This window comes from Lissotriton helveticus, chromosome 10 (genome assembly GCF_964261635.1).
Source record: "Lissotriton helveticus chromosome 10, aLisHel1.1, whole genome shotgun sequence".
In the NCBI taxonomy this organism is placed as follows: Eukaryota; Metazoa; Chordata; class Amphibia; order Caudata; family Salamandridae; genus Lissotriton; species Lissotriton helveticus.
Window position 1 is genome coordinate 547,491,631 of NC_136071.1, and position 22,082 is coordinate 547,513,712.

The window sequence follows — 22,082 nt, forward strand, 5'->3', positions numbered from 1 at the left end:
AAACATGGTAGTAGTATATACATTGGTAAAGTTTTTAATAATAGTCACTGTTTTAGAATCATTAAAAGGCAAGTGAAATAAAGCAGACCAATTACATGAAGGGTAAAAGGTATAATACGAAGGAACGCAGTAAAGATAAATGGTCAAGGGCTGTTGTGTTTTCTATTCCTGCAACATAAAGTGATCGATAAGAATCTCATATTCAGGCGTATCGGCGACTAAGACAGCAGGTCGACCCTCTTTTGCTCAACGGCTCCGTCATGGGACGAAGAAACGCTCTTTTTCTCTAAAAAAGAATATATTTTACTTGCAGGACAGTTGTAAAATTTCCGGGAAAGTACATTAGCCTGGAACATTATAACATATATTTAAGAAAAAATAATGTTCGGAAGTAATGAAAAGCGTAATTTTTAGGTCATATGACCAAGCCTTTCATCATTACAATAAGAAAAGTAAAATGAACCAATGAAAAGTTTTATTAACAAGTCACATGACTTGTTATGCTTACGTTACGCGCTGCGCGCCCCGGATGACTTCCGGATGCGCTAACGCGGCGCGTCATATGACGCATTACGCGACAACGCAGGTACAGAATATAGTCAAAATGTCTCCACCAACCAGCGGTCGGAACACAACCCCTTTCAGCAGGCTAAATAGTTCTGTTAAATGACAACAGAAGGGACAGGCAACAAGAACCATCAGTCAAAGAGGGGAGGGCTAGTTCTTCTCTACCGGGTTACATTGGGGCTCTACCGGAACTGATCGAATTGGTAGTCTACAGTGTTTCTGGATGTTTCAGACTGAAGCTGGGGTTAGCATGAGAGCAGCACCATTTCGTAGCTCCGTCGTGGCCATTCCGCAACCAATCATGGCAGCCGCTCTTTATCGTTATTTTGGGCGGGGTGGGTGGCGGAGCCGAGCTGTTTTGCAGCCATCATTGTGTGGAGTTCAGTTCATCTCACTAGTTTTGTATTTGTCATGAGGGGTTGTTCCTAATGTTTCTATTTTAGCGAGGTCAAAAAGAGATCCCATTAGTGGCCTACTGATTTTGCTCGATTCCTTTTCTTTTTTTTTTACACGATTTTTCGTTATCTGCAAAGACTAAACAGAGTATTGCGACTCTGTGTTTGTTTGTAAATAGAGAATGAACCAAAGAGAACCAATTCTAAAACAGTAAATGCTTGGATAACAATCAATCAAATGGAGAGAGAAGCAGGCACGACGTATTACAACGGGGGCAAAGGCCTGCGTTAACTACCTTTCACTATCTGCAAAGAGAGAGTACTCCTAATAGAAATGAGGGGGGGGGGCACCATTCAAAGCAGATCAGTGTGCATAAACACGAAAATGTTTTCACTTACCACGTACTTGACATTCGACAGCTTATGATATTTGCTATTAAAAAACCATTGAAATTCACTGAAAAAACCATAGGTTATAGACCATATATAGTTAGGAATTAGCATTTACAAAACCTTGAAAATTCACTGAAAAAACCATAGGTTATAGACCATATATAGTTAGGAATTAGCAAAAACCTTATTTTACTCACACAAAACCATTGAAATTCCATATATAGTTAGTTGCACTAACTATATATCGCGCACCCGCAATCCACTGCTGATCATGTCACATATTGCATCATTCATGACATGGTCAGTGACATCACTGATGACATCACTGATGACATCACTGATGACATCACTGATGACATCTCAAATGACATCACTGATGACATCTCATTTGACATTACTGATCACATCACTGATGACATCATTCATGTGATAATACGATGAACCTCTTCAGACTCTAATATAACCTTAGATACACTCAGTGTAAACAGACACTCATAGACTGTCACTCATCCATGGAGTTACTCAGACACTTAGTCAGTCATGCAAAGAATCAATCACACCTCCATTTCCTCAACTATACAGTTATACACACCTTACTTATTCAAACATATACTAAAACATATTTACTCACTTATACAATCCTGGATACAAGTTCACAATGATCCATACAGCCACTCACACATTCACTGGCTCTTATGCACAGTTATTTATATATGTCAACTCTCACATGTACTGTGTTTTACATATGTACTTACTTTGACATGTAGCACTGAGATATCCATTCACTCACCAATACACTCATGCACACAGTCAACCGCCCATACAGCTGTTTCCACATGCACTTTTGAACCCATACATCTAGTCAATCAACTGCTCACACATCTATGCAGAGAGTCATACACCTCCCAGCCACCCAGACACACACTCAGTCTCCCATACAAATGCTTGGGCAACCAATCAATAACCCATACAGTTAATCATATAGCTAATGATCAACACATGCAGCAGTTTACAGAACAACAGACATAATGATGCACAAATTAAGACAGTTTAGTCACTAACCCATGCACTCAGTGAGACACATTTAATCAGTCACTCATACAGTCAGCCATGCCCCTACTAAATCCTTCATCAAGACACTTATACATCCACTCATTCTTCAATATGTAAGACATATTTTAACTTTACAGAATTATACAGTCACTGGATGTAGTCATCAGTGATGTCATCAGTGATGTCATTTGAGATAGCATCAGTGATGTCACTGACCATGTCATGAATGATGTAATATGTGACATGATCAGCAGTGGATTGCGGGTGCGCGATATATAGTTAGTGCAACTAACTATATATGGAATTTCAATGGTTTTGTGTGAGTAAAATAAGGTTTTTTAAATGCTAATTCCTAACTATATATGGTCTATAACCTATGGTTTTTTCAGTGAATTTTCAAGGTTTTGTAAATGCTAATTCCTAACTATATATGGTCTATAACCTATGGTTTTTTCAGTGAATATATATATATATATATATATATATTAGTCAAAAAATCCCTTTTAAGCATCTAGTCTGTCTGTTTTTAGCATCTAGCTAAGTGAGTTTCATATGAACAAACCCCGTGCATATCGCGTTTCATTGTTTTAATATGAGTGCAATCCTGCATTTTTTAATTATTAACTCTATTCTGGCTGTATTTATTGTAACTGAATCAATAAGCATTTTATTCATTAGTTCATATAATTGATGTGTGTGTACATTGTTTAACTAACCCTCTTATTACGCTGGCAAAGCACATTTTCTTTTTCTGCCCCAAAAATTATATTACATGGAATTTTGTCACCACCAAGTGCCTATTATAAGTTTTGCAGGTAAGCTAGATAGACACTTTGATTTTGCGTATTTCAATTGTAACGTGATTTGTTAAGCTTTACTGTCCACACATCCAACCTTTCTAACGTTGGGTTCTTGATTGTTAAAGGTCACGAACATGGACGACGAGGGCAAGAAGAGATGTTCAGGAGAAATGCACTTTACAGACACTGATCTCGTTTTCTATCTAAAAAGGGGCGGCTTTGTAAAATGGCCGTACTATTCCCTAGTTCGCTACGGTTACAACTCCAAAGTGTTTTCCTTCATCTGTGGCAGCAGATGTCAGACTGGGGAAGGTGCGTATGTTCGGTTTTACAATCCTAGATTGAAACTTACTTAAGAAAATCCCATGAAACTTTGTGCAGACAGTTGACTACTTATTAAGCAAATGGCTGAAATAATGCATAACGATTAACTGAGGGAAGGCTTGTGTTTCCAATACCGTATAGCTAGTGACTTGTTAATGCCTTTTTTTAAAAACCATAACCAGGAAGGGCTTAAACATGTGGTAATCTAAGGAGAAGTAGTGCAGATGTAGTATGCTTCCTTCTCTCCGCGAGATCTACTTTTTCCCCTAGAGTGTAATACTTTCTAGTTTTCCAACAAATCCTGACAACAATTGATATTTTTACTGTTGACAGACATTGCTGAAGGTTGTGCTCCGGACCGAATGTGCAGGTGGTGGACACTGTCATCCCTTTTGGGGACTGGGACTTATTACTTTGACACAGAGCAAGTGAGAGAAAGGCAGAAAAGGGAGAAAGAAGAATGATGAAAACTTGAAAAGAAAGGAAAACGGGGATAGAAGAAAACATACATAAAAATGAACCAGCAAGAGTGAGATGAAGATACAGGAAGTGTAGGTTGGTGGAACCAGCCAGAGTGAGTTGAAGATACAGGAAGTGTAGGTTGTGGAACCAGCAAGAGCGAGATGAAGATACAGGAAGTGTAGGTTGGTGGAACCAGCAAGAGTGAGATGAAGATACAGGAAGTGTAGGTTGGTGGAACCAGCAAGAGCGAGATGAAGATACAGGAAGTGTAGGTTGGTGGAACCAGCAAGAGCGAGATGAAGATACAGGAAGTGTAGGTTGTGGAACCAGCAAGAGTGAGATGAAGATACAGGAAGTGTAGGTTGTGGAACCAGCAAGAGTGAGATGAAGATACAGGAAGTGTAGGTTGGTGGAACCAGCAAGAGTGAGATGAAGATACAGGAAGTGTAGGTTGGTGGAACCAGCAAGAGCGAGATGAAGATACAGGAAGTGTAGGTTGTGGAACCAGCAAGAGTGAGATGAAGATACAGGAAGTGTAGGTTGGTGGAACCAGCAAGAGCGAGATGAAGATACAGGAAGTGTAGGTTGTGGAACCAGCAAGAGCGAGATGAAGATACAGGAAGTGTAGGTTGTGGAACCAGCAAGAGTGAGATGAAGATACAGGAAGTGTAGGTTGGTGGAACCAGCAAGAGTGAGATGAAGATACAGGAAGTGTAGGTTGGTGGAACCAGCAAGTGTGAGTTGAAGATACAGGAAGTGTAGGTTGGTGGAACCAGCCAGAGTGAGTTGAAGATACAGGAAGTGTAGGTTGGTGGAACCAGCAAGAGCGAGATGAAGATACAGGAAGTGTAGGTTGTGGAACCAGCAAGAGTGAGTTGAAGATAGAGGAAGTGGTAGATTGGTGGAAACAGGAAGTGTAGGTTGGTGGAAGAAAAATACATTAGGTGGATCAAGGAAACTTTGATGTTTGCCAACATTTGAATTCCGACGCCCCGGTGGGGACTGCTTAAGAAAATCTTTAGGGCCCTGTACTTAGCATTATAAATATATATTTTTTTAAATTAGGCTCCCTGGCAAGAGCACTGCAAACATATTATGCACCCTGATGAAGCCTATTGGTTTCAATTTGAATTCAGCCTGCGGGCACATTCATAAACTCGATATTTGTGCAGACGCACTCCCTAAGAGAACCCAGCAAGCACGGCAGGTGGGAGGCTAGTAGGGGGGTAAAATGTATTCCATGGAACTATGTGCCCTGCGTAAAACCATGTAATCTTTTGTCAAGAAATGCAAGGAATAGATATTCCTTTGAAAGAAGTGAAATCTGTATTTTACCGCTATTGGGCTCTTTACGAGTATGTTTTGATTTTGCAAATCTCTGTTTTCTTAGATCCATTTGTCAGTAGCTCAGTACATATTTTGTCTTTCCATTCTAGCACTTACAGTGATGTTTGTCCAATTACAAAATAAGAATGCAAATTAATAACGTAATTTCGATGATACACTGACACGTGGAGCTGGGAAACATAAGAGTTGTGAGGTTGTGATCAATCTCTAAAAGGTGTATTCAAATCCTTTATTTGATGCAGAAGGAAGCCCCATCCCTAAGATCTGCAGTAGTTTCGGTTAATTCACCATTGTATTGCCTGTTCTAAAGCTTTAAAGAAAAAGGTAGAAGGAGTAATTTTGGTTGGGCTGAGATTATGAGCAATTTTTAATGTAGTTTGGAGAAATTAACAATAATTAGTTGCAGAGAAGCACTAACATTTTAAAGAGTATAGTTATGAGAGGATTAAAATATAAGAAATATCCAGAGGAGGACTTGAGGTTTGGGACAATCAGTATTTGTTATATTTAAAGACCAGTAAAAGGTTATGGATGTCCTGTTGTGTACTGAAAGGCTTTCTTTACTTTACTGCAAAGGAAAATATATGCATATTTTTGTTTTACACCAACTTTCTTTCAACTAGCCTGGATAAAAATACTTGAGTGGCTCATTAAGAGGTATATTTATTTTTACTGGCTCTTTCAAGATTCCTTTGATCAGGAGACCTTTTCAGAGCATTTAATATGCATGCAATTCAGAAACTTGACATTTAAAGAAAATCAAGCAAAGGAGCAATAACAAATTCAATGTTTTATTTCAAACTATAATTAGCAACCAGAGCAAGCTGAGCCCCACACCATTCGCTAAATCTAAGCATCAAACAGCATTAAATCACTCCCTTTTTAGCACTGAGACATGAAAATAAATCCCTTCCCTTTTCTTAATTGCACAGTGCAGTGGTACATTCTGAAAAATAACTCTACGTTGTCATATAAATCCAATTGGCTCACACACTGTTTACAAGTTCTATATAGTTGTTTTCACAATACTATGTTCATCAATGAATTAGTTCTTTAAATTTGTGCACTCCAAATGTTGGACTACACAAGTAATTTATTATGGTTGTTCACACAGCATGTTCTTCCTTCCCAGAAGCCAACACGTGTTTCGTCGAATACATCGACTTCATCAGGACTACAGTTGTAAAAAGAAATAACAGTATAGGATTTCCTAGCTTGGCATTATATAGTACATTACAAGGCAACAACCATTGCCACCATCAATCGTTGTGGGTTTTCCTTAATGACTACGATCATAGTACACAATAGTATTCATATATTTATATGTATCTGAGCAGGCGTGCAACTGGTTAGACCACCTAGTGTTTGTGTCAATCCTGAAATAGACCTAAGTCAGGGTAGTTATATTAGCTTCATAAATTCAGAGGGAAAAATTGTAGTAAAACAGTTGTTGGCAACATGCAGCCAGAAGGTTTATAACGTTTATACAGTTTGCAAGGCGCATTTGTGAAGCTCAAATAAGTGCAAATCACGAGGTCAGGGTATTTTAAAGTTGTACACATATATATTAGTAGAGGTAAAGTAATACCTTAAACCCACATGCAGTGTAGGAAAGTAGGATCTGCTTCTTATGGTTACCCCCACTTTTTGCTTGATGTTGCACAGTTTTTGACTAGTCTGACTGGGATCCTGCAAATCAAGACGCCAGTCTATCTGCTTTCTCCTCAAAATGTTATGCATGTTGTTGGACTTGGCCCTTTTGGCAGGTTCACCTCTAAACTTTTTGCTTTTTAATATGACTTGGTGTTAGTTGTTTTTGGCTTTTGCGCACTTTAACACTGTGTCCCAGTGTAAAGTGCGTGCGCAGTCTGAGTGCGTGTAGTGAGATCGGCCTGCCCTCCCATAGGAATGCATGGGGAATGTGTGTGTCCATGGAAGTTTCTGATGTGTGAGAAGTGCAGGGGCGAGTTTGGTATGTGCGAACTCGTGAGATTAAATGCTGTGCGACGGTGTGCGCAGATTTAATGTGTCTAGTGTGGAAGTGCCACTTCTAGAAGTTGGCACGTCTGTGTAGTAAATGTGAATTGACTGTCTGGCTTGTGATTGGCTGGAGCTGGCTGGTGTGCCTGGCTCCAGGAGTCAGGATGGGTCTGCCCCGGTGGTGAATGGAGAGATCTGCATGTTGATGGGAGGGAAGAGTGCACCTAGGACCTGCATAGGGCTGGGCCTTCCCTACACAATGCTGGCTCCGCCCCCTGTGGTGCGACTGATGTCCCTTGCCTGTCCTGTGAATGGGTAGAGGGGCTGAGCACAACAAAGTGCTCCAGAACCAGCTGAGTCTGGTTCTCCCCCTGCCCTGCAGCCTAAGACAAAGGAAAGGAAAAATATGTATAAAAAGGGGCTGTGACCCCATGCAAGTTGTTCTCTGTGCTCCTGACTAAAGGGGGGCCTGCTGCTGATGCTGGGCGCCAGGAGGACTGCCACTGGGGATTGCCTCCCTGCTGGAGTGCTTTGTGAGCTGGCCTCTGGGCCCTGCCTTTGCCCCCCTACCTTCTACAAGACTTTCTGTGGACTTTTCTGCCAAGTGCTTCTAGGGGTGGAGGAGCGCTGTGTTGTTGCCCCAGGAGGACTGTTGGGGGCCTGCAGCACGAAGCTGCACCGTGTGGGATTCCCCCCCCCCCTTGGCCCCTTCCTTGCAGAGGCCCATCCTGCAGCATGTCCGCCTATTTCTTTTGACCTCCTCAAGCAGGTGCCTACCCTGCATTCTGGCCGTTTATTTTGCCCACTGGATTACGGGTGCCACCCCGCTTGGTTAACTGCTTTGGTGGCAAGGGTGCCCACCCCGCAGTGCTTGCCGCTGTGGCTGTTCACTCATGAGCGGGTGCCCACCCCGCAGATTTGTTGTGTTGAAATACCTAGCGGGTGCCCACCCCGCCATGGACTCTGTGTTACTGAAACGGGAGGCTACCCCGTATTGCCGCCAACCTCGAAGAAATCACTGCCGCCGGCCCGGGAGGTCCGAGGCCGTGAAAATCCTGAAATCACCACCGCGGACCCGGAGTCCGCCTGCGTCATCGTTCTTGCCGCACTGTGATTGGTCCTAGCAGGAGAGGCTGCTAGGCAGCCAAGGAAGCTTTCCCCGAGCTCACCGCCGCAGGTCCGGAAACCCTAATACGTACCGATCAACCGCGCTGGGATTGGCCCAGCGGGAGGAAGAGGTGCCCGGCAATTGGAGGCGCGACTGAGGAGCCGCGCTGTAATTGGGCCCGACTGAGGAGAGAAGCACCACGTGGTCGGGGGCTCGACTGCGGCACCGCAGTGGGATTGGCCCAGCGCTCGTGGAGGACACCTCAGCCAATGATCCCGAGGGAGCAGCGTTCCCTGGAGCTGCCCGGAAGACACGGCTTCCTGACCCCGCGTGTACCAGGTAACCTGCCCTCAGTTGTGAACTGAGGCCGCCGCGGGGGAAGGGAGCCCCAAAGAGAGAGAATCACCGCTGTGGGGGAATTTGGGAGGAGCATATTTTTACCGTACCCTTCCACAAATTGGAAGGCAGAGTCTACAGCCATACACCATTTCTTGGTGATTCGGAGCCCACGAGGCTCCAGCGTGGTTTGGGGCATATTTGTTTTAGAGCCCACGAGGCTCCCGGGGGCATTGTTGCATTTAGAGCCCAAGAGACTCCAAAGATTGTGTGAAGGGGCCTTTCAGGTGGCAGAGCGGCCCCGGTTGGCAGCGGGCCGCTCCCATAGTGTGGCAGCATTTTCTTGGTGACTTAGAGCCCACGAAGGCTCCAGCGTGGTGAGGGGGAGGTTGTTCCTGCAGAGCCGAGTGGCTCCTGTGAGAAGTTGGCCTGGTATATGATGCTCACTAGTTCTAGTGATCACCTTGTACCATGCCAAGCAACCCTTATGGTGCAGGTTGTAAAGTCAACCTTATAGACAAGCTATCCTAGGGGTAGCATGGACTAAGCAGTCTTAGGCTAAACTCTGTAAAGGCATGTGAAGCAAGCTGTTTTACCATACACAATCCCTTGAATACCAAATGAAAGGACACCACACAGATATATATTGAAAATATATATAGATTTATTTCTACAAATATCCCTGATACTCTTTATGAGCACAGAAGCAAATGCGTTAAAACAAAACACAGTTTAAATACACAAAAGTTGCACAATTATGGATGAGCCCTAGGGGCCACCTAAACCATATACTAAAATAGTGGTATAAGAACCACTATGGGGAAAGTGAAGAGGCCTAGGGCCTGGGGAATCGCTGGAGCTGTTCGGGACTAGCAGTGAAGAAGTCTGGAAAGGCCCGCGGGACTCGGGTGCAGTGCGGAAAGTGCACGCTTTACCAATGCAATGTCAATGGTGCGTAAAAGTTACAAAGTTAGTTATAAAGGAACCTTCCGAGTGACCTAGAGGGATGAAACTTTAGACACAGACACTAGAGGTGTGTACCAGTGTGGAAACACCGGCGTTGCTGAGTTACCTCACCCACAGGAAGCGGGTGCACAGGGTCGAAGTAGTGTCGGGTTTCGTCACGCAGGTCGATGGTGCTTGGAGCTGAAGATGCTGCAGGCGGCTCGATGTGAAGAGTTCCGGTGGATCCAAGGGTGGATCTGAAGAGGTGAAGACCTGAAAGCAGAGGGGACAATGTTCAAAGTCACTAGCCAGTGACTACCGTGGAACCAGACTGGAACCAGGCAATGTCGGGTGCAAACAGGAGATGTCGTGTAGCTTCTCTCTGCAGCCACGTGGACACGAGGGGTCGAGGACGTCCAGGAGTCGGTCACGAGCTGTCCCACGCAGGCTTCTCGCTGTTGGCGGTGTCGGAAACTTGATTGGAGCAAACAGGCCTTGGCTAATGCAAGCCACGCAGGAATCGAAAAAGGCTTGTTACTCGGACCAGCAAGGTCAGAGCAGGTGCTCCTTTTTACAGGCGCAAGGGCAAGTCTGGAGCAACCAGACCCGCAGTGTAAGTTGAAGGTTTCGTCGCCAAGATGGCCGCTAGCCACGTGGCAAGTGGACGGGATGGCGCGTCGAGTGGCACAGTGCAAAAGGGCCCCACGCAGATCGTGGAAATGCTGGGGGGCTGATCTTCGGTGCAAGGGCTGCTCGAGGTTGGGGCTTCTCAAACCCCAAAGCACAGCGTCAAGGGTGCCTCTGATGCTGCGCAGTCAGCGTTTCGGGGGTCTTCCAAGAGGTCCGGTCCCACGTCTCTCGGTGCCTCCACGGGTCCCTTCTTTGCAGGGACTGTGGATCGGGCTGTGAGAAGTCTGGGAGTCTGGGTCTTGTCAGGCTCTGGGCCAGGGCTCCGGCGGGAGGCGGCGGCAAAGCAGACGTCGAGTTGCTGGTTGGTGCCTGTGTTCACAGGGTGGTCACTCCTTGGCCACAAGGGAGATTCTCTTCCGTCTTCTGTGCAGCAGAATGTCGAAGTCCAGTCTTCTTCTGTATTTCAAGTTGATTCAGGATGATCTGAAGTCTCAGGACACAGCTCCCACTCTTATTCGAATCTGGGGGGCCGGATCACCTACTAGGTCCCTCCTCTGGGTGGAACCAGGAAGGGGGGTGGTTACACCCCCTTTCCTTTGTCCAGTTTCGCGCCAGGACTGGGGCTGGAAAGCCCCAGCACCGGTTTGAACTGGCCTATGCACAGGGACACCTTGTGTGCCCCAGGCATGTCTGATTCTATTCAGCCCTGTCCTACCCAATACACACAATCCTGTCTGGAGTGGTGCTAGCACCTCCCCAGGCAGGAAACCCTTTGTCCAAGCTGCCCTCGCTGCAAGGACTCCCAGCAGCAGGAGGTCAGACTTGTGTCTGTGGTGGCAGCATCCATTTTGTGATGCTAAGGCTCTGTTTAACTTTAACCGGGGTTCAGGTTAGGTACATGTCGTGTCCCTCTAGAAGGGTTGAATGCTACCCCCGTCGCCAGAACTGGCGAGGGGGTAGTATTCCAATTTGTATGACACCTTACTCGACATGTTTTGATAGAGCCAAACCCAAGATAGCATTTAACCGCGAGGTTCATAATGCACTTAAGAGTATATGGTATGGCAATATCATGAAACAGCTAAAGGACATGGTTCCGAAAGCTGCAGACAGGCTCAGCTCATGCCAGAGCACCATCTCACATATTTCCAAGCACTCTGCCTCCAGGATTGATGAGGCCTTCCATAGGAGTGACTGATAGGAACATATGTGTCCATTTTAGGTTAGGTATAGGCATGCTACACCTAAGTAAGGGGTGGTTACACCGACTTACCCCAGCTGAGTGATCAGCCAGTTGTGTCAAATATGGAGGCCAGGCCAGGGGTGGCACAATACATGCTGCAGCCCCTGGTAGGCCTTGGAAGCACCTATGCCCTGGGTACCTGGGTACACTGTTACAGGGGCCAATAAGGTGAACCAGTTCCAATTTCGTTATGCACCTAAAGTACATGGGTAACAATTTAAAGAGAGAACAGCAGGCTGTGGGTCTGATTAGCAGGCCCACAGCCACATTAAGTCATAAACCAGTGAAGCAAAAAGCAAAAATTTGGGGTGACCATAGGATAGCAGACCCTACTCTCCTACAGCTCCCACATGGTTCTTGCCGCATATGGTGCATTACAGAGCCAGAGGAGACCCAGGAGGCACGCTGGTGCCAGCATCAGTTTCTACAGCTGCCCAGCACTTAGTGGGTAGCTGCAACGTTTAGGTTGTAGCCCTGACTCTGCTGGACAAAGGGCGTTTGAGCCCCTGAGAGGCCAAGTTGGCCTGGGGTCAGTAAATGTAATTCTTGCGCAAGGTGATTACCTACTGTGTTCACACTGTTTATGCCTAATGTGATTTATGCGTAATGTGCAAGGCCTTTATGCTTGTTTTATACCTCTAAATGTGTTTATGCTTAGGGTGTTGTTTTGCCTAGTATAGGTTATGCTAGTGAGTTCATGGTTCCCTGTGTGATATATGCCTAAGGTGATTAGGATTGCGTAGTGTGTACCTACCTTTTACTAGTGGTTACTGGTTGTGTTCTACAAGTGTGTAGTAACTGACTCCACGCAGGTTGGTGATATTCATGTAGATTTATTGAAGATAGATGGAGATCAGTAATACATCAGTAGATGGCCCCACCAGGAGTGCCCAGCTAGGCACTCAGCCCTACTCCAACTGACAGCTTCATAGAACAACACTCTAAATGACATCACACCAGAGTGTTCTACAGATGGAGTAGTGGGAAATATGTATACACATAATATACAGGATACTACTAAGTGTTATTTTGTGCTACAGTTATCCTAAGAGCAATTTCTGACGGTGGCCCATGTGGCCCTGTCCTGTGTATATAATCCCCTGTAAATATTGCCCAGTGCCAGTTGGCACAGTGTATCTGTGTGATTATGATCTAATGTGTTTATGGTAATACAAAGGCTATTTTTATATATAACCTTGTGTGGAGTTCCTTTTTGTGGTGTGACTAGTGTGTTGCTGCTGTGTGTGTGTGTTGTGCAAACACTTTACAGATTGCCTCCGGGATAAGCCTTACTGCTCGTGTCACGCTACCAAGGGGGTGAAGCAGGGGTTATCTTGGCGAGTAACTCCCTTACCCTGACTAGAGTGGTGGTTTCTGCTTGGCTTTGGAGCAAGCCTTAGCCATCCAGAAATCCCATTTCTAACACGTTATTAGACCTGGCACCATTGGCGTGGGTCTCCCTTCCATTTTCGCTGTTGCCTCATGTATTTTTTCTGGTGTTAGATGCTTTGGGCACAGTGCCACTGCTGTCCAGTGCCACAGTGCAAGTGCTCCCTATTGTAAATTGATGTATTTATCAGTGGTTCCATGTTTGGCTATTTGGTTTACTTGTCAGACCCTAGTACAGTGCACTGAGTGTGCCCAGGGCGTGTAAATCCAAATGCTACTGTTGTTTTGCAGCACTGGTTGTGCCACCCACAGAAGCAGCCTTGTAAAATGTGTCTAAGGTCTCCCATTGCAGAGCCTGCGTGCAGTCTAGTACTGTCATGCTGACTGGGCAAGTGCACCCACTTGCCAGTCCCTAAATCTTCCCTTTTCTTCATATCAGACACCCCTATGGTAGGCCCAAGGGCAGGGTGCCTTGTAAGCATAAGGTAGGACAAGCCCTGATGTGTGTGGCATGTCCTGATAGTGAATTACAGCCATTGTCGTTTTTCACTATTGCAAGGCTACCTGTTCTCCATAGGCCAGAATGTGCAGTTAGATTATTACATTCTTATAATCCTGACTGACTCAGAGAACATGGGGGAAATTCGAGTTTAGTATGCCTGGACTCAGAATGATAAAATGCATATTTTAGTGAAGTTGATTTTAACATTCTGTGTTTGGAAATACCACTCTTAGAAAGTAGGTATTTTCTTGTGTAACCTTTCAAGCCTGCCTCTGCTAAGTTGTGTATTCCTTGTCTGGAGTTTGTGAGTGACAGGGCTTGGGGATTCCAAGAGACAGGATGAGTCAGCCCAGTGGTGAATAGAGAGATCTGCATCTAGATGGGAGGGAGGAGTTGCACTTGACCCTTGAATAGGGCTGTGCCTGCCTTCCACAATGCTGGCTCCACCTCCTGGGGTGCGGCTGATGTCTTAGCCCTGCACACTGAAAGAAGAGAAGGAATCCTGTCAACAAAGTGCTCCAGGGCTGTACTTGCCTTCCACAATGTTGGCTCCACCTCCTGTGGGGTGTCTGATGTTCCTGCCCTGCACTGTGAAAGGAAAGGAGAAGTCTGGTAAACTAAGTGCTTCAGAACTGGTATGGACTGGGCAAAGGCCCCTCTCCCCTCAGAGAACAAAGGATTTTAGGGTATAAATATTGGGACCCTGATCCCATGAAATTAGATCACTTTTGGACAAACAAGAAGAAACCTCTGCTGAGGAAAGGAACCTGAAGAAACTGAGGAGAGACTATTCCTAATCTGAAGTGCTGCTTAGGGGATTGGCCTGCAGTAGTTGCCTTACTGCCAAAGAGAGGAGAAAGAACTTTGTGTACTTTGCTTTCAACTTGTGAAGGATCTCTAAGGGCTTGGAAGAGAGCTTGCCTCCTGCGGAAGTCTCAGGGACAAACGGCTTCACCCCCCAACTACCCAGAGTTCTTTGGAAGTGCCTGCTGCTGTTTTGGGCTTTCTGAAGGTCTACGTGTCACAAGGAGCTGGAAGCGCGACTCAACGAAGAAGCGTGTCGCCATTGCTGCTGCTTCCCTCGCACTTCTGAATAAGGGTGTCGCCGCTGGAGCTGTCGTATTGCACCGCATCGAGAGAAGAGTCTCGCAATGAGGAAGAAGCGCGTCGCCGTTGCTGTTGTCGCACTTCTGAACAAGTTTGTCACCGATGGAACTGTCGTATTGTACAGCATCGAGGAAATTGCCTCGCACCGCAGAGAAGCTCGCCGCCGTCAGAGCTGCTGCCGTCGCATTTCTGAACAAGGATGTTGCCGCTGTAGTTGTCGCATCGTGCGGAAGCTTCACGCAAATGTTGGAGAAGAGTGTCGCAGTGGAAGCTGTTGCTGTCGCATCGCTGAACAAGGGTGTTGCCGCTGCAGTCCACGCATTGAACCGAGAACTTCTCGCCTCCCCGGAGAAGCGTGCAGCATCTGGAAGTTCTTCATGTCTTTATTTCTTTGCACCAGAACTTTGCCGCATTTCCATTGCTGCAACATTACTTGTTGGGGAAGCGCAATGCGTCGTAAGGTACATTGACGCAAAGTGTCGCATCTTAAGAACTGAACTGAACTAAGCTAAAACTACCATCTTAAAGTAACAGTATTGTATATTTTTGTTGTTTATGGTCTTGTGGTAAATCTATATAAAGTATACTTATTTTTTTATATAAAACCATGTGTGGTGTCCATTTGTAGTGTTTTCACTGGATTACTGTATGTGGTCACAAATGCTTTTCACACTGCCTCTGAGATAAGCCTGTCTGCTCGTGCCAAGATACCAAGGGGGTGAGAAGGGGTTATTTAGTAGTGTAATCCCCTTATCCTGACTAGAGGCTAGGGTCCCCATTTGTCACAAGTACCTACCTGTGCCAACTAGAGACCCCCAAATCTAACAATGTGTTGATACCAAAACCCACTGAAATTGCCCCTTTGACATCCATGTTGGCTATCCCAGAAAATGACGGTTCTGAGCCTGAGGTCATCTCAGAAAAGGATGATTCTGAGCCTTATGACCCAATGTTACATGTGCTAAGCTGGAATGTCGCCGGCTTGGCTTCCAAACTAAGTAGTGATGAAAGGGTCAAGATGGTAAACAAATATGATATCCTTCTGTTTCAAGAGACTTGGGCAACATTAGAGTTATATCTTGAAGGGTATGAATGCCTTAACATTACCTCATCCCCGCCTAACCAAGGGAGACCTTCGGGTGGTTTATCCATCTGGGTGAGCATTGCGTCGGGTGGCAGTGTAAAAAAATAATCCCCACCAAAAATGCTACATTTCAAGTCTTGATTTACACCCAGGGGTCTCGATTTGTTTTATTAATTTTTATAGTAATGATTTTTTAACAACGCCTAATATGAATTTTGTCAACCTTTTTAACTTTATTTCGGATATACTTAATTTTATAGGAACTCAAAGACTTGCAGGGATTTGTCTGGGTGGTGATTTCAACGCAAAGATTGCAGGGGGAAATATCTCAACTCCCCTCTATCACCCTCTGGTCAATCCATGCAAAAGGGGGTTTGAGTTACTGGACCATCTATTAAATAGTAGTCTTTCAAACGTAATGGACATTGCAGCTATAAACAATGAGGATAGCCCAATACCCACTTATAGAGGTCATGGCTGCGCCTCAACAATAGATTACGTTTTTATAAAGGCCATACTAGAAGACTACTTAGTTAAAGCAGAGGTTAAACCATCCACTTTTGGGGATCATAACCCAATCTCAGTTTTATTTAGGGTTGCCTCCTGACCTGATCCTAGAAAAGAGATAGGGGGCTGGTAACCTAGAGTCCTTCACGGATAATTTAAGGGTCAATGGAAAGGTATCGATAACAGCAGTGTGTTTTAAAAAATGTTAAAAACCCATCGATCACTCTGTGAGACTTGTCTTTCACCTGTTGATCCTAATCCAGAGGCAGTCTCTGCTTTTGTTCAATTATGTAAAGGCATTAAAAAACTGATCTCAAGACCTGTACTTGCATCCAATTCCAACCCTAGGTGGTTTAATTGCACTTGCTCCCGGGCAAATAGAGAGTTTAGAGCTGCTCTCTCAGTTTCACCTAGGGATTTTAACCTCATTAGATCACTGAGACATGTTTACAAAAGAGTGACTAAGCAGAGGAAAGACGAGATCCTAAAAGAACAATGGAATAACTTGGCTTGTGAGGCAAGATTTAATAACTCAAATGGTTTTTGGACAGCTGCCAAGTCACTGAGATCACTGGGCAATACACTCACTCCGTTAAGTTGTAACATAACGAGTGAAGCTTGGGTAACTCATTTTTCCAATATATATGCTGCTACATCCCAGTGCGAAGATACCATTGATAATTTCGTTGCCACCCTAATTCATATATCAATATCAGAGGTTGAGGACGCTATTAACTAACGTCTGGGTAACAAGATGGGCTCCCCATTGATCTTATAAAATTTAGGTCAGAGTTCTGGGCCCCTCTTCTACTTAATGTTTCTAATAATCTGACAATAACTAAAATCCCCAATACATGATCTACATCTGTTATCGTTTCGATTTTTAAAAAGGGAGACCCATCCAACCAGAGTTGTTACAGACCAATTTCTTTAATTGATAATACCCTTAAGATATTGGGGAGGGTACTATTTAACAAAATCAGAACCTGGGCCGAGGAGGAAAATATTTTAAATAGATGTCAGCTAGGTTTCTAATGTAATCTTGGAACCGTGGAACAGTGTCTCAACCTTAATTTGATCATAGGTAAATACACCATAGCTCAACACGGCCCCATCTACCTAGCATTCATGGACCTTAACTCAGCCTTTGATTTTGTTAATAGATCTCGGCTCTGGAATTGCCTTTTAAACTACGGGTTGGTTGAGGACATAGTGCACTTTTTTTTTTTTTTTTTTTTTATTTGTTATTTATTCAAGATTGAAGTAGAAAAAGCGAGGAAGAGCAAGAAGAAGAAGAAGAGAAAGAGGAGAAGAATAAAGGAACAGGCGACAAACCGCCACATATCCCCACACAGGGGGTGCTGAAAATATTGCTGTAGAACCCCAAGTCATATATGGTACACTGTGCTGTTCGACGCCCATGTCAATGTTCGTGTTCGTCAACTAGTACCGATTTGGAGGGTGCGGCAAGTCCGTAGCAAATGGCCAAAGGGTCACAAGAGAAGGTGTCCCCAACCAGGAGCACATTTATACAGGAATGCCACGCAGGTCACTTCCACATGCAAAGTATGTCGCAACTAAGAGTAAACTACAACCCCACCCCAACACCCCTCAAGCCCCCCAGTCCCCCACCCCCCACCCCTCCCCCGGTGGTGGCGTCCAACATCCATGCAGCACAACGTCACATATGTAGATGGTTAAATTTGAAAGAGGTGCAATGCACGTAGCGCTGAGGGGCAGACCGCAGAAGGTAGACCTCGGGATAAGAATCTAACCAAGGGACCCCAGGTAAACATGAAGTTTTTAAAATTCCCCAAAAATATATCGGACATTCTCTCCATACTCAACAGTCGCCACAGCCGTGCGTGCCATAGCGAGATGGCCGGTGCAGATGGGTTTTTCCAGGCGGCTGCCAATGTCAACTTGGCCGCCCCTAAACACAGCCATACCATGCGTTTATCAGCTCTAGTCTGATGTTCCAACAATGGGTCCCTAAGTCCCAGTAGCACATATTCTATGGAATTCGGAACCGGATAACCCAGCACATCTTTAATATGGGACAGGATTTCGGACCAAAAGGGTCGGATGGTGGGACAATCCCACCAAATGTGGCGGAAATCCCCCAACATACCGCAGCCCCGCCAACACCTATCTGAGGTAGTCGAAAAGATCCTATGCAACTTAGAGGGGTATAGATACCAGCCAAACAGAAGTTTTAAGTGAGCCTCCCTAAGATCAGTTGAATGGTTATGTGCCGCCACATCCCGCCAAAGGCTCCTCCACTCGTTGTCAGAAATGTCCCTACCCAGGGTAGCCTCCCAGTGGTCCATGTAACGAGGGCGGGGGGAAACCGCGGTATCCAGTAACATCCCATATATGAAGGAAATCGTTCCCTTCATCGTAGACGTGCGGAGAATGAAAGCCTCAAACTTCGTCAGCAGTCTAGTAGCGGCATCCCCCACTGTGGTCGATGTCGCCCAGTGTAAGAGTTGAAGGTGTCGAAAGCGTTCAGTGGGCGGAACCCCATAATCTCGCATACAGTTTTGAAAGGTGAGAGGTGTCGCCCCATGAAACAGGTGATAAGAGCTCGGCAACCACCCTCCCTCCAAACGTCAAAGGATCCGTCAGTCAATGCCGGAGGAAAAGCCGGGTTAAAATGAATAGGGGTAAATGGAGATGGGAAGGTAGTCCATCGGTCGTCACCACTGAGTGTGTCCCAGACCTTCAACACCGTGCTGGTTGGAGTGCTAATATATGCATTCCTGGGTCGGTCAGCCTTGGGCTTCCAGGCCAGATCCCAAATGGATCTTCCGGCCACACAACGATCCATATGGAGCCAATGCTTTTCCGAAAGCTGTTGTGACCATTCGACTAGTATTCTCAATTGCGCCGCTTTATAATACATGTGCATGTCCGGGAACCCCACCCCCCCTCCGTTCGCGGACGGCGAAGCACTGCATATGAAAGTCGTGCCCGGCCACCTTGTCACACATACTTCAACATCAGAGTCTTAAGCCGACGGAAATAGTCTAACTCCACCGGTATGGGCAACGCTTGGAAGAGATACAAAAGTTTCGGGAGGAGGACCATCTTGAGTGCGTGAATCCTACCCAACCAAGAAATGTACCTCGGCTTCCACCGCTCAAGTTCAGCGAGTATCGTCGTCAACATTGGTGTAAAGTTGGCCGAAAATAAGGCGCCTAGAGTAGGTGTCAGACGGACTCCCAGATACAGCAAAGATGAAGTCGACCACGACAAGGGGGTAAGCGCTCGCAGTCGGAGCACCTCCTCGGGGGGAAGAGTCAAGTTCAGAATATATGATTTGGTGAGGTTGACTCTGAAACCCGCCGCCATCTCAAAGTCCGAGAGCACCGCATGAACATATGGCAATGATAGCGCCGGATCTCTAAGCGAGAGCAGCACGTCATCCGCAAACAACGAAATCTTATGCTGTTCGCCGGAGAAGGGGAGGCCCAAGATATTGTCGTCCTCCCGAATCGCAAGCGCCAATGGCTCAATACTTAAAGCAAAGAGGAGTGGGGAGAGAGGACATCCCTGACGCGTTCCACGCGAGTGACGGAAGCGCCCGGATCTATGGCCATTAACCATCACTCTAGACATAGGGTTGCTGTAATTAGCCTCAATCATTCTTATGAAGCGGGGTGAAAACCCAAAGGCCTCCAGGGTACGATGTAAAAAGCCCCAGTCGACGCGGTCAAAAGCTTTCTCCGCGTCGAGCCCCACTAAAACCGCCGGGATACGAAGTCTATTAGCCTTCTCAATCAGGTGGACCACGCGTCTCAAGTTGTCATGAGTCTGCCGTCCTTTTATAAATCCGACTGGTCCGGCTGCACCAGAGCGGGCATCAAGTCCTGTAGCCTCCCCGCGATTATAGACGAGTACAACTTAGCGTCCAGGTTGAGGAGCGCTATCGGCCGATAAGAAGCGCACTCGGTATGATCTTTCCCCAGTTTGGGGAGGACGGTGATCAAGGCTTCGGCCATAGTCTCAGAAGTTCTGCCCTCCGATGCCATGGCATCAAAGAGGGAGACCAGGTAGTCGCAGAGATCTGACGCAAACGTCTTGTAAAACAGGGCAGTGTAGCCGTCCGGGCCCGGTGCCTTGTGAAGTTTTAAAGCCTTGATGGCGTTTAGTACCTCCTCTCTAGTGATGGGGGAACCCAGCAAGTCGTTCCATTCTCTGGAGACCTGCGGTATCGGGAGACCATTCAAAAACGCAGATTGAGCCTCTGGGTCAAGGGCGTCACCCGAATAGAGATCAGCGTAAAAGCGGCCAAAAAGATCCGCTTTGACCGCATCACTGTGCTGTACAGATCCCGCGTGTTCCCGTATTCCCCCAATGTAGTCCTTCTCGCGTTTATCGCGAAGTTGCCGGGCCAAGTGCCGCCCCACCTTGTTTCCTTGAGAGTAGGAGATGCGGCGGAGGCGGAGGAGGGTGAACTCAGCCCGGTTATTATAGTGGGCCCTCAATTTCCCTCTCACTGCCGTCAACGGACGGAGGGTCACCCTAGATGGGTTGGATTTGTGTGCTTGCTCCAAAAGAGCAAGCTCCGCTTCTAGGGCCTCCCTCTCCTTTCTCCTAAGCTTATTGAGGTTGGCATTAAGGGCGAGGCAGGTGCCCCGTAGGGAGGCCTTGCACGCATCCCAAGTGACATACACTGAGGTATCAGAAGGCGGGTTAAGTTCCATGAAATCTCCTATAGCCTTCCGCAGCTCTTTACAAGACACCTCATCCCGTGTCAACGCCGCCGGAAAGTACCACTTTCGCCAACCGTCCCCCCCAACATGCCACTGCAGGCCAAGAACCACCAGGCTATGATCAGATACCGAAATCGGAAAGACACTGGAGAATTGGGTATCCCCCCTGAGGGCCTGACTAATAAAAACATGATCTATACGGGAGTAAGAACGATGGACAGAAGAAAAAAATGTATAGTCCCTAGTATGTGGGTGTAAGAATCGCCAGCTGTCCACCAATCCCAAGGCCTCTATTTGTCGTTGCGTTTCAACCAAAAAAAAACCCGAGTCTGCCCGGCGCGCTCCTGAACTGTCCATGTCTCTGTCCCACACCATGTTAAAGTCCCCCAAGAGGAACAAGTGCCCCTCCACGAAGTGTCCCACCCTGTCCAGCAACTCCTGTAAAAAACCATTCTGTCCAGCATTAGGGGCATACACAACCACAAAAGTACATTGTCGGCCGTACAAGGACCCCTTCACCATTAGCCATCGACCTTCCTTATCACCGCTCACCCCCAGAGGTTGAAAGTGAAGGGACGCCTTGAACATGAGGGCCACCCCCCTATGTTTGGTGGACGCTGACGCCCTATAAATGAGGGGAAATTGTCGGTGCCGAAGTCTAAGTTCATCTTTCCTGGCTAGGTGGGTTTCCTGGAGGGCCACCACATCAAGATGGTGATCCGACAGGTACTTCCAGAGCTTTTGGCGCTTTTGCGGGGAGTTGAGACCTTTCACATTCCAGGTTCCTACACTAATAGGCATAGTGACATTGGGATTCTCCGCTCTGGAAGCCCATCAGCATGATCCTCTCCCACTCCCCGACCAGTGTTATCTCTACTTCACATGCACCCGGGCTAGGCCCAACTCCAAGCTTCCCCCGCCAGCCCCCCCTCCGCCCCCTTTCCGTCACCAGATCCGCACCACCAGGTCTCCCAGAGCCAGGCACACATAGCGTCCCGCAAAGCAGCCCATACTGACGACAACTGGATAGAAACACCACTACCAATGACCAGGCCAATGTCCCTCCCCGGGAAACAGCACACCGCCCAACCAAGAACTCCAGGTCTCATCACCAAGCAGCCAGTAACAATGAAATAACTCGCAATTATGCATGAGGCAGAGAGTGCTCCAGAGAAAGGGCCCCTGCAACAGA

The 22,082-nt window shown here is 46.5% G+C and overlaps 1 protein-coding gene across 1 annotated transcript in view; it reads left to right on the plus strand.

Annotated features, from left to right (window-relative positions):
• LOC144785399 (fibroblast growth factor receptor substrate 2-like) overlaps positions 1-22,082 on the plus strand; it is a 195,021-nt gene that overhangs the window by 66,207 nt on the left and 106,732 nt on the right. Inside the window, exon 3 of the mRNA XM_078664335.1 lies at positions 3,334-3,520. Coding sequence (XP_078520461.1) covers positions 3,334-3,520 — 187 coding nt within the window. The remainder of the gene's footprint in view (positions 1-3,333; positions 3,521-22,082) is intronic.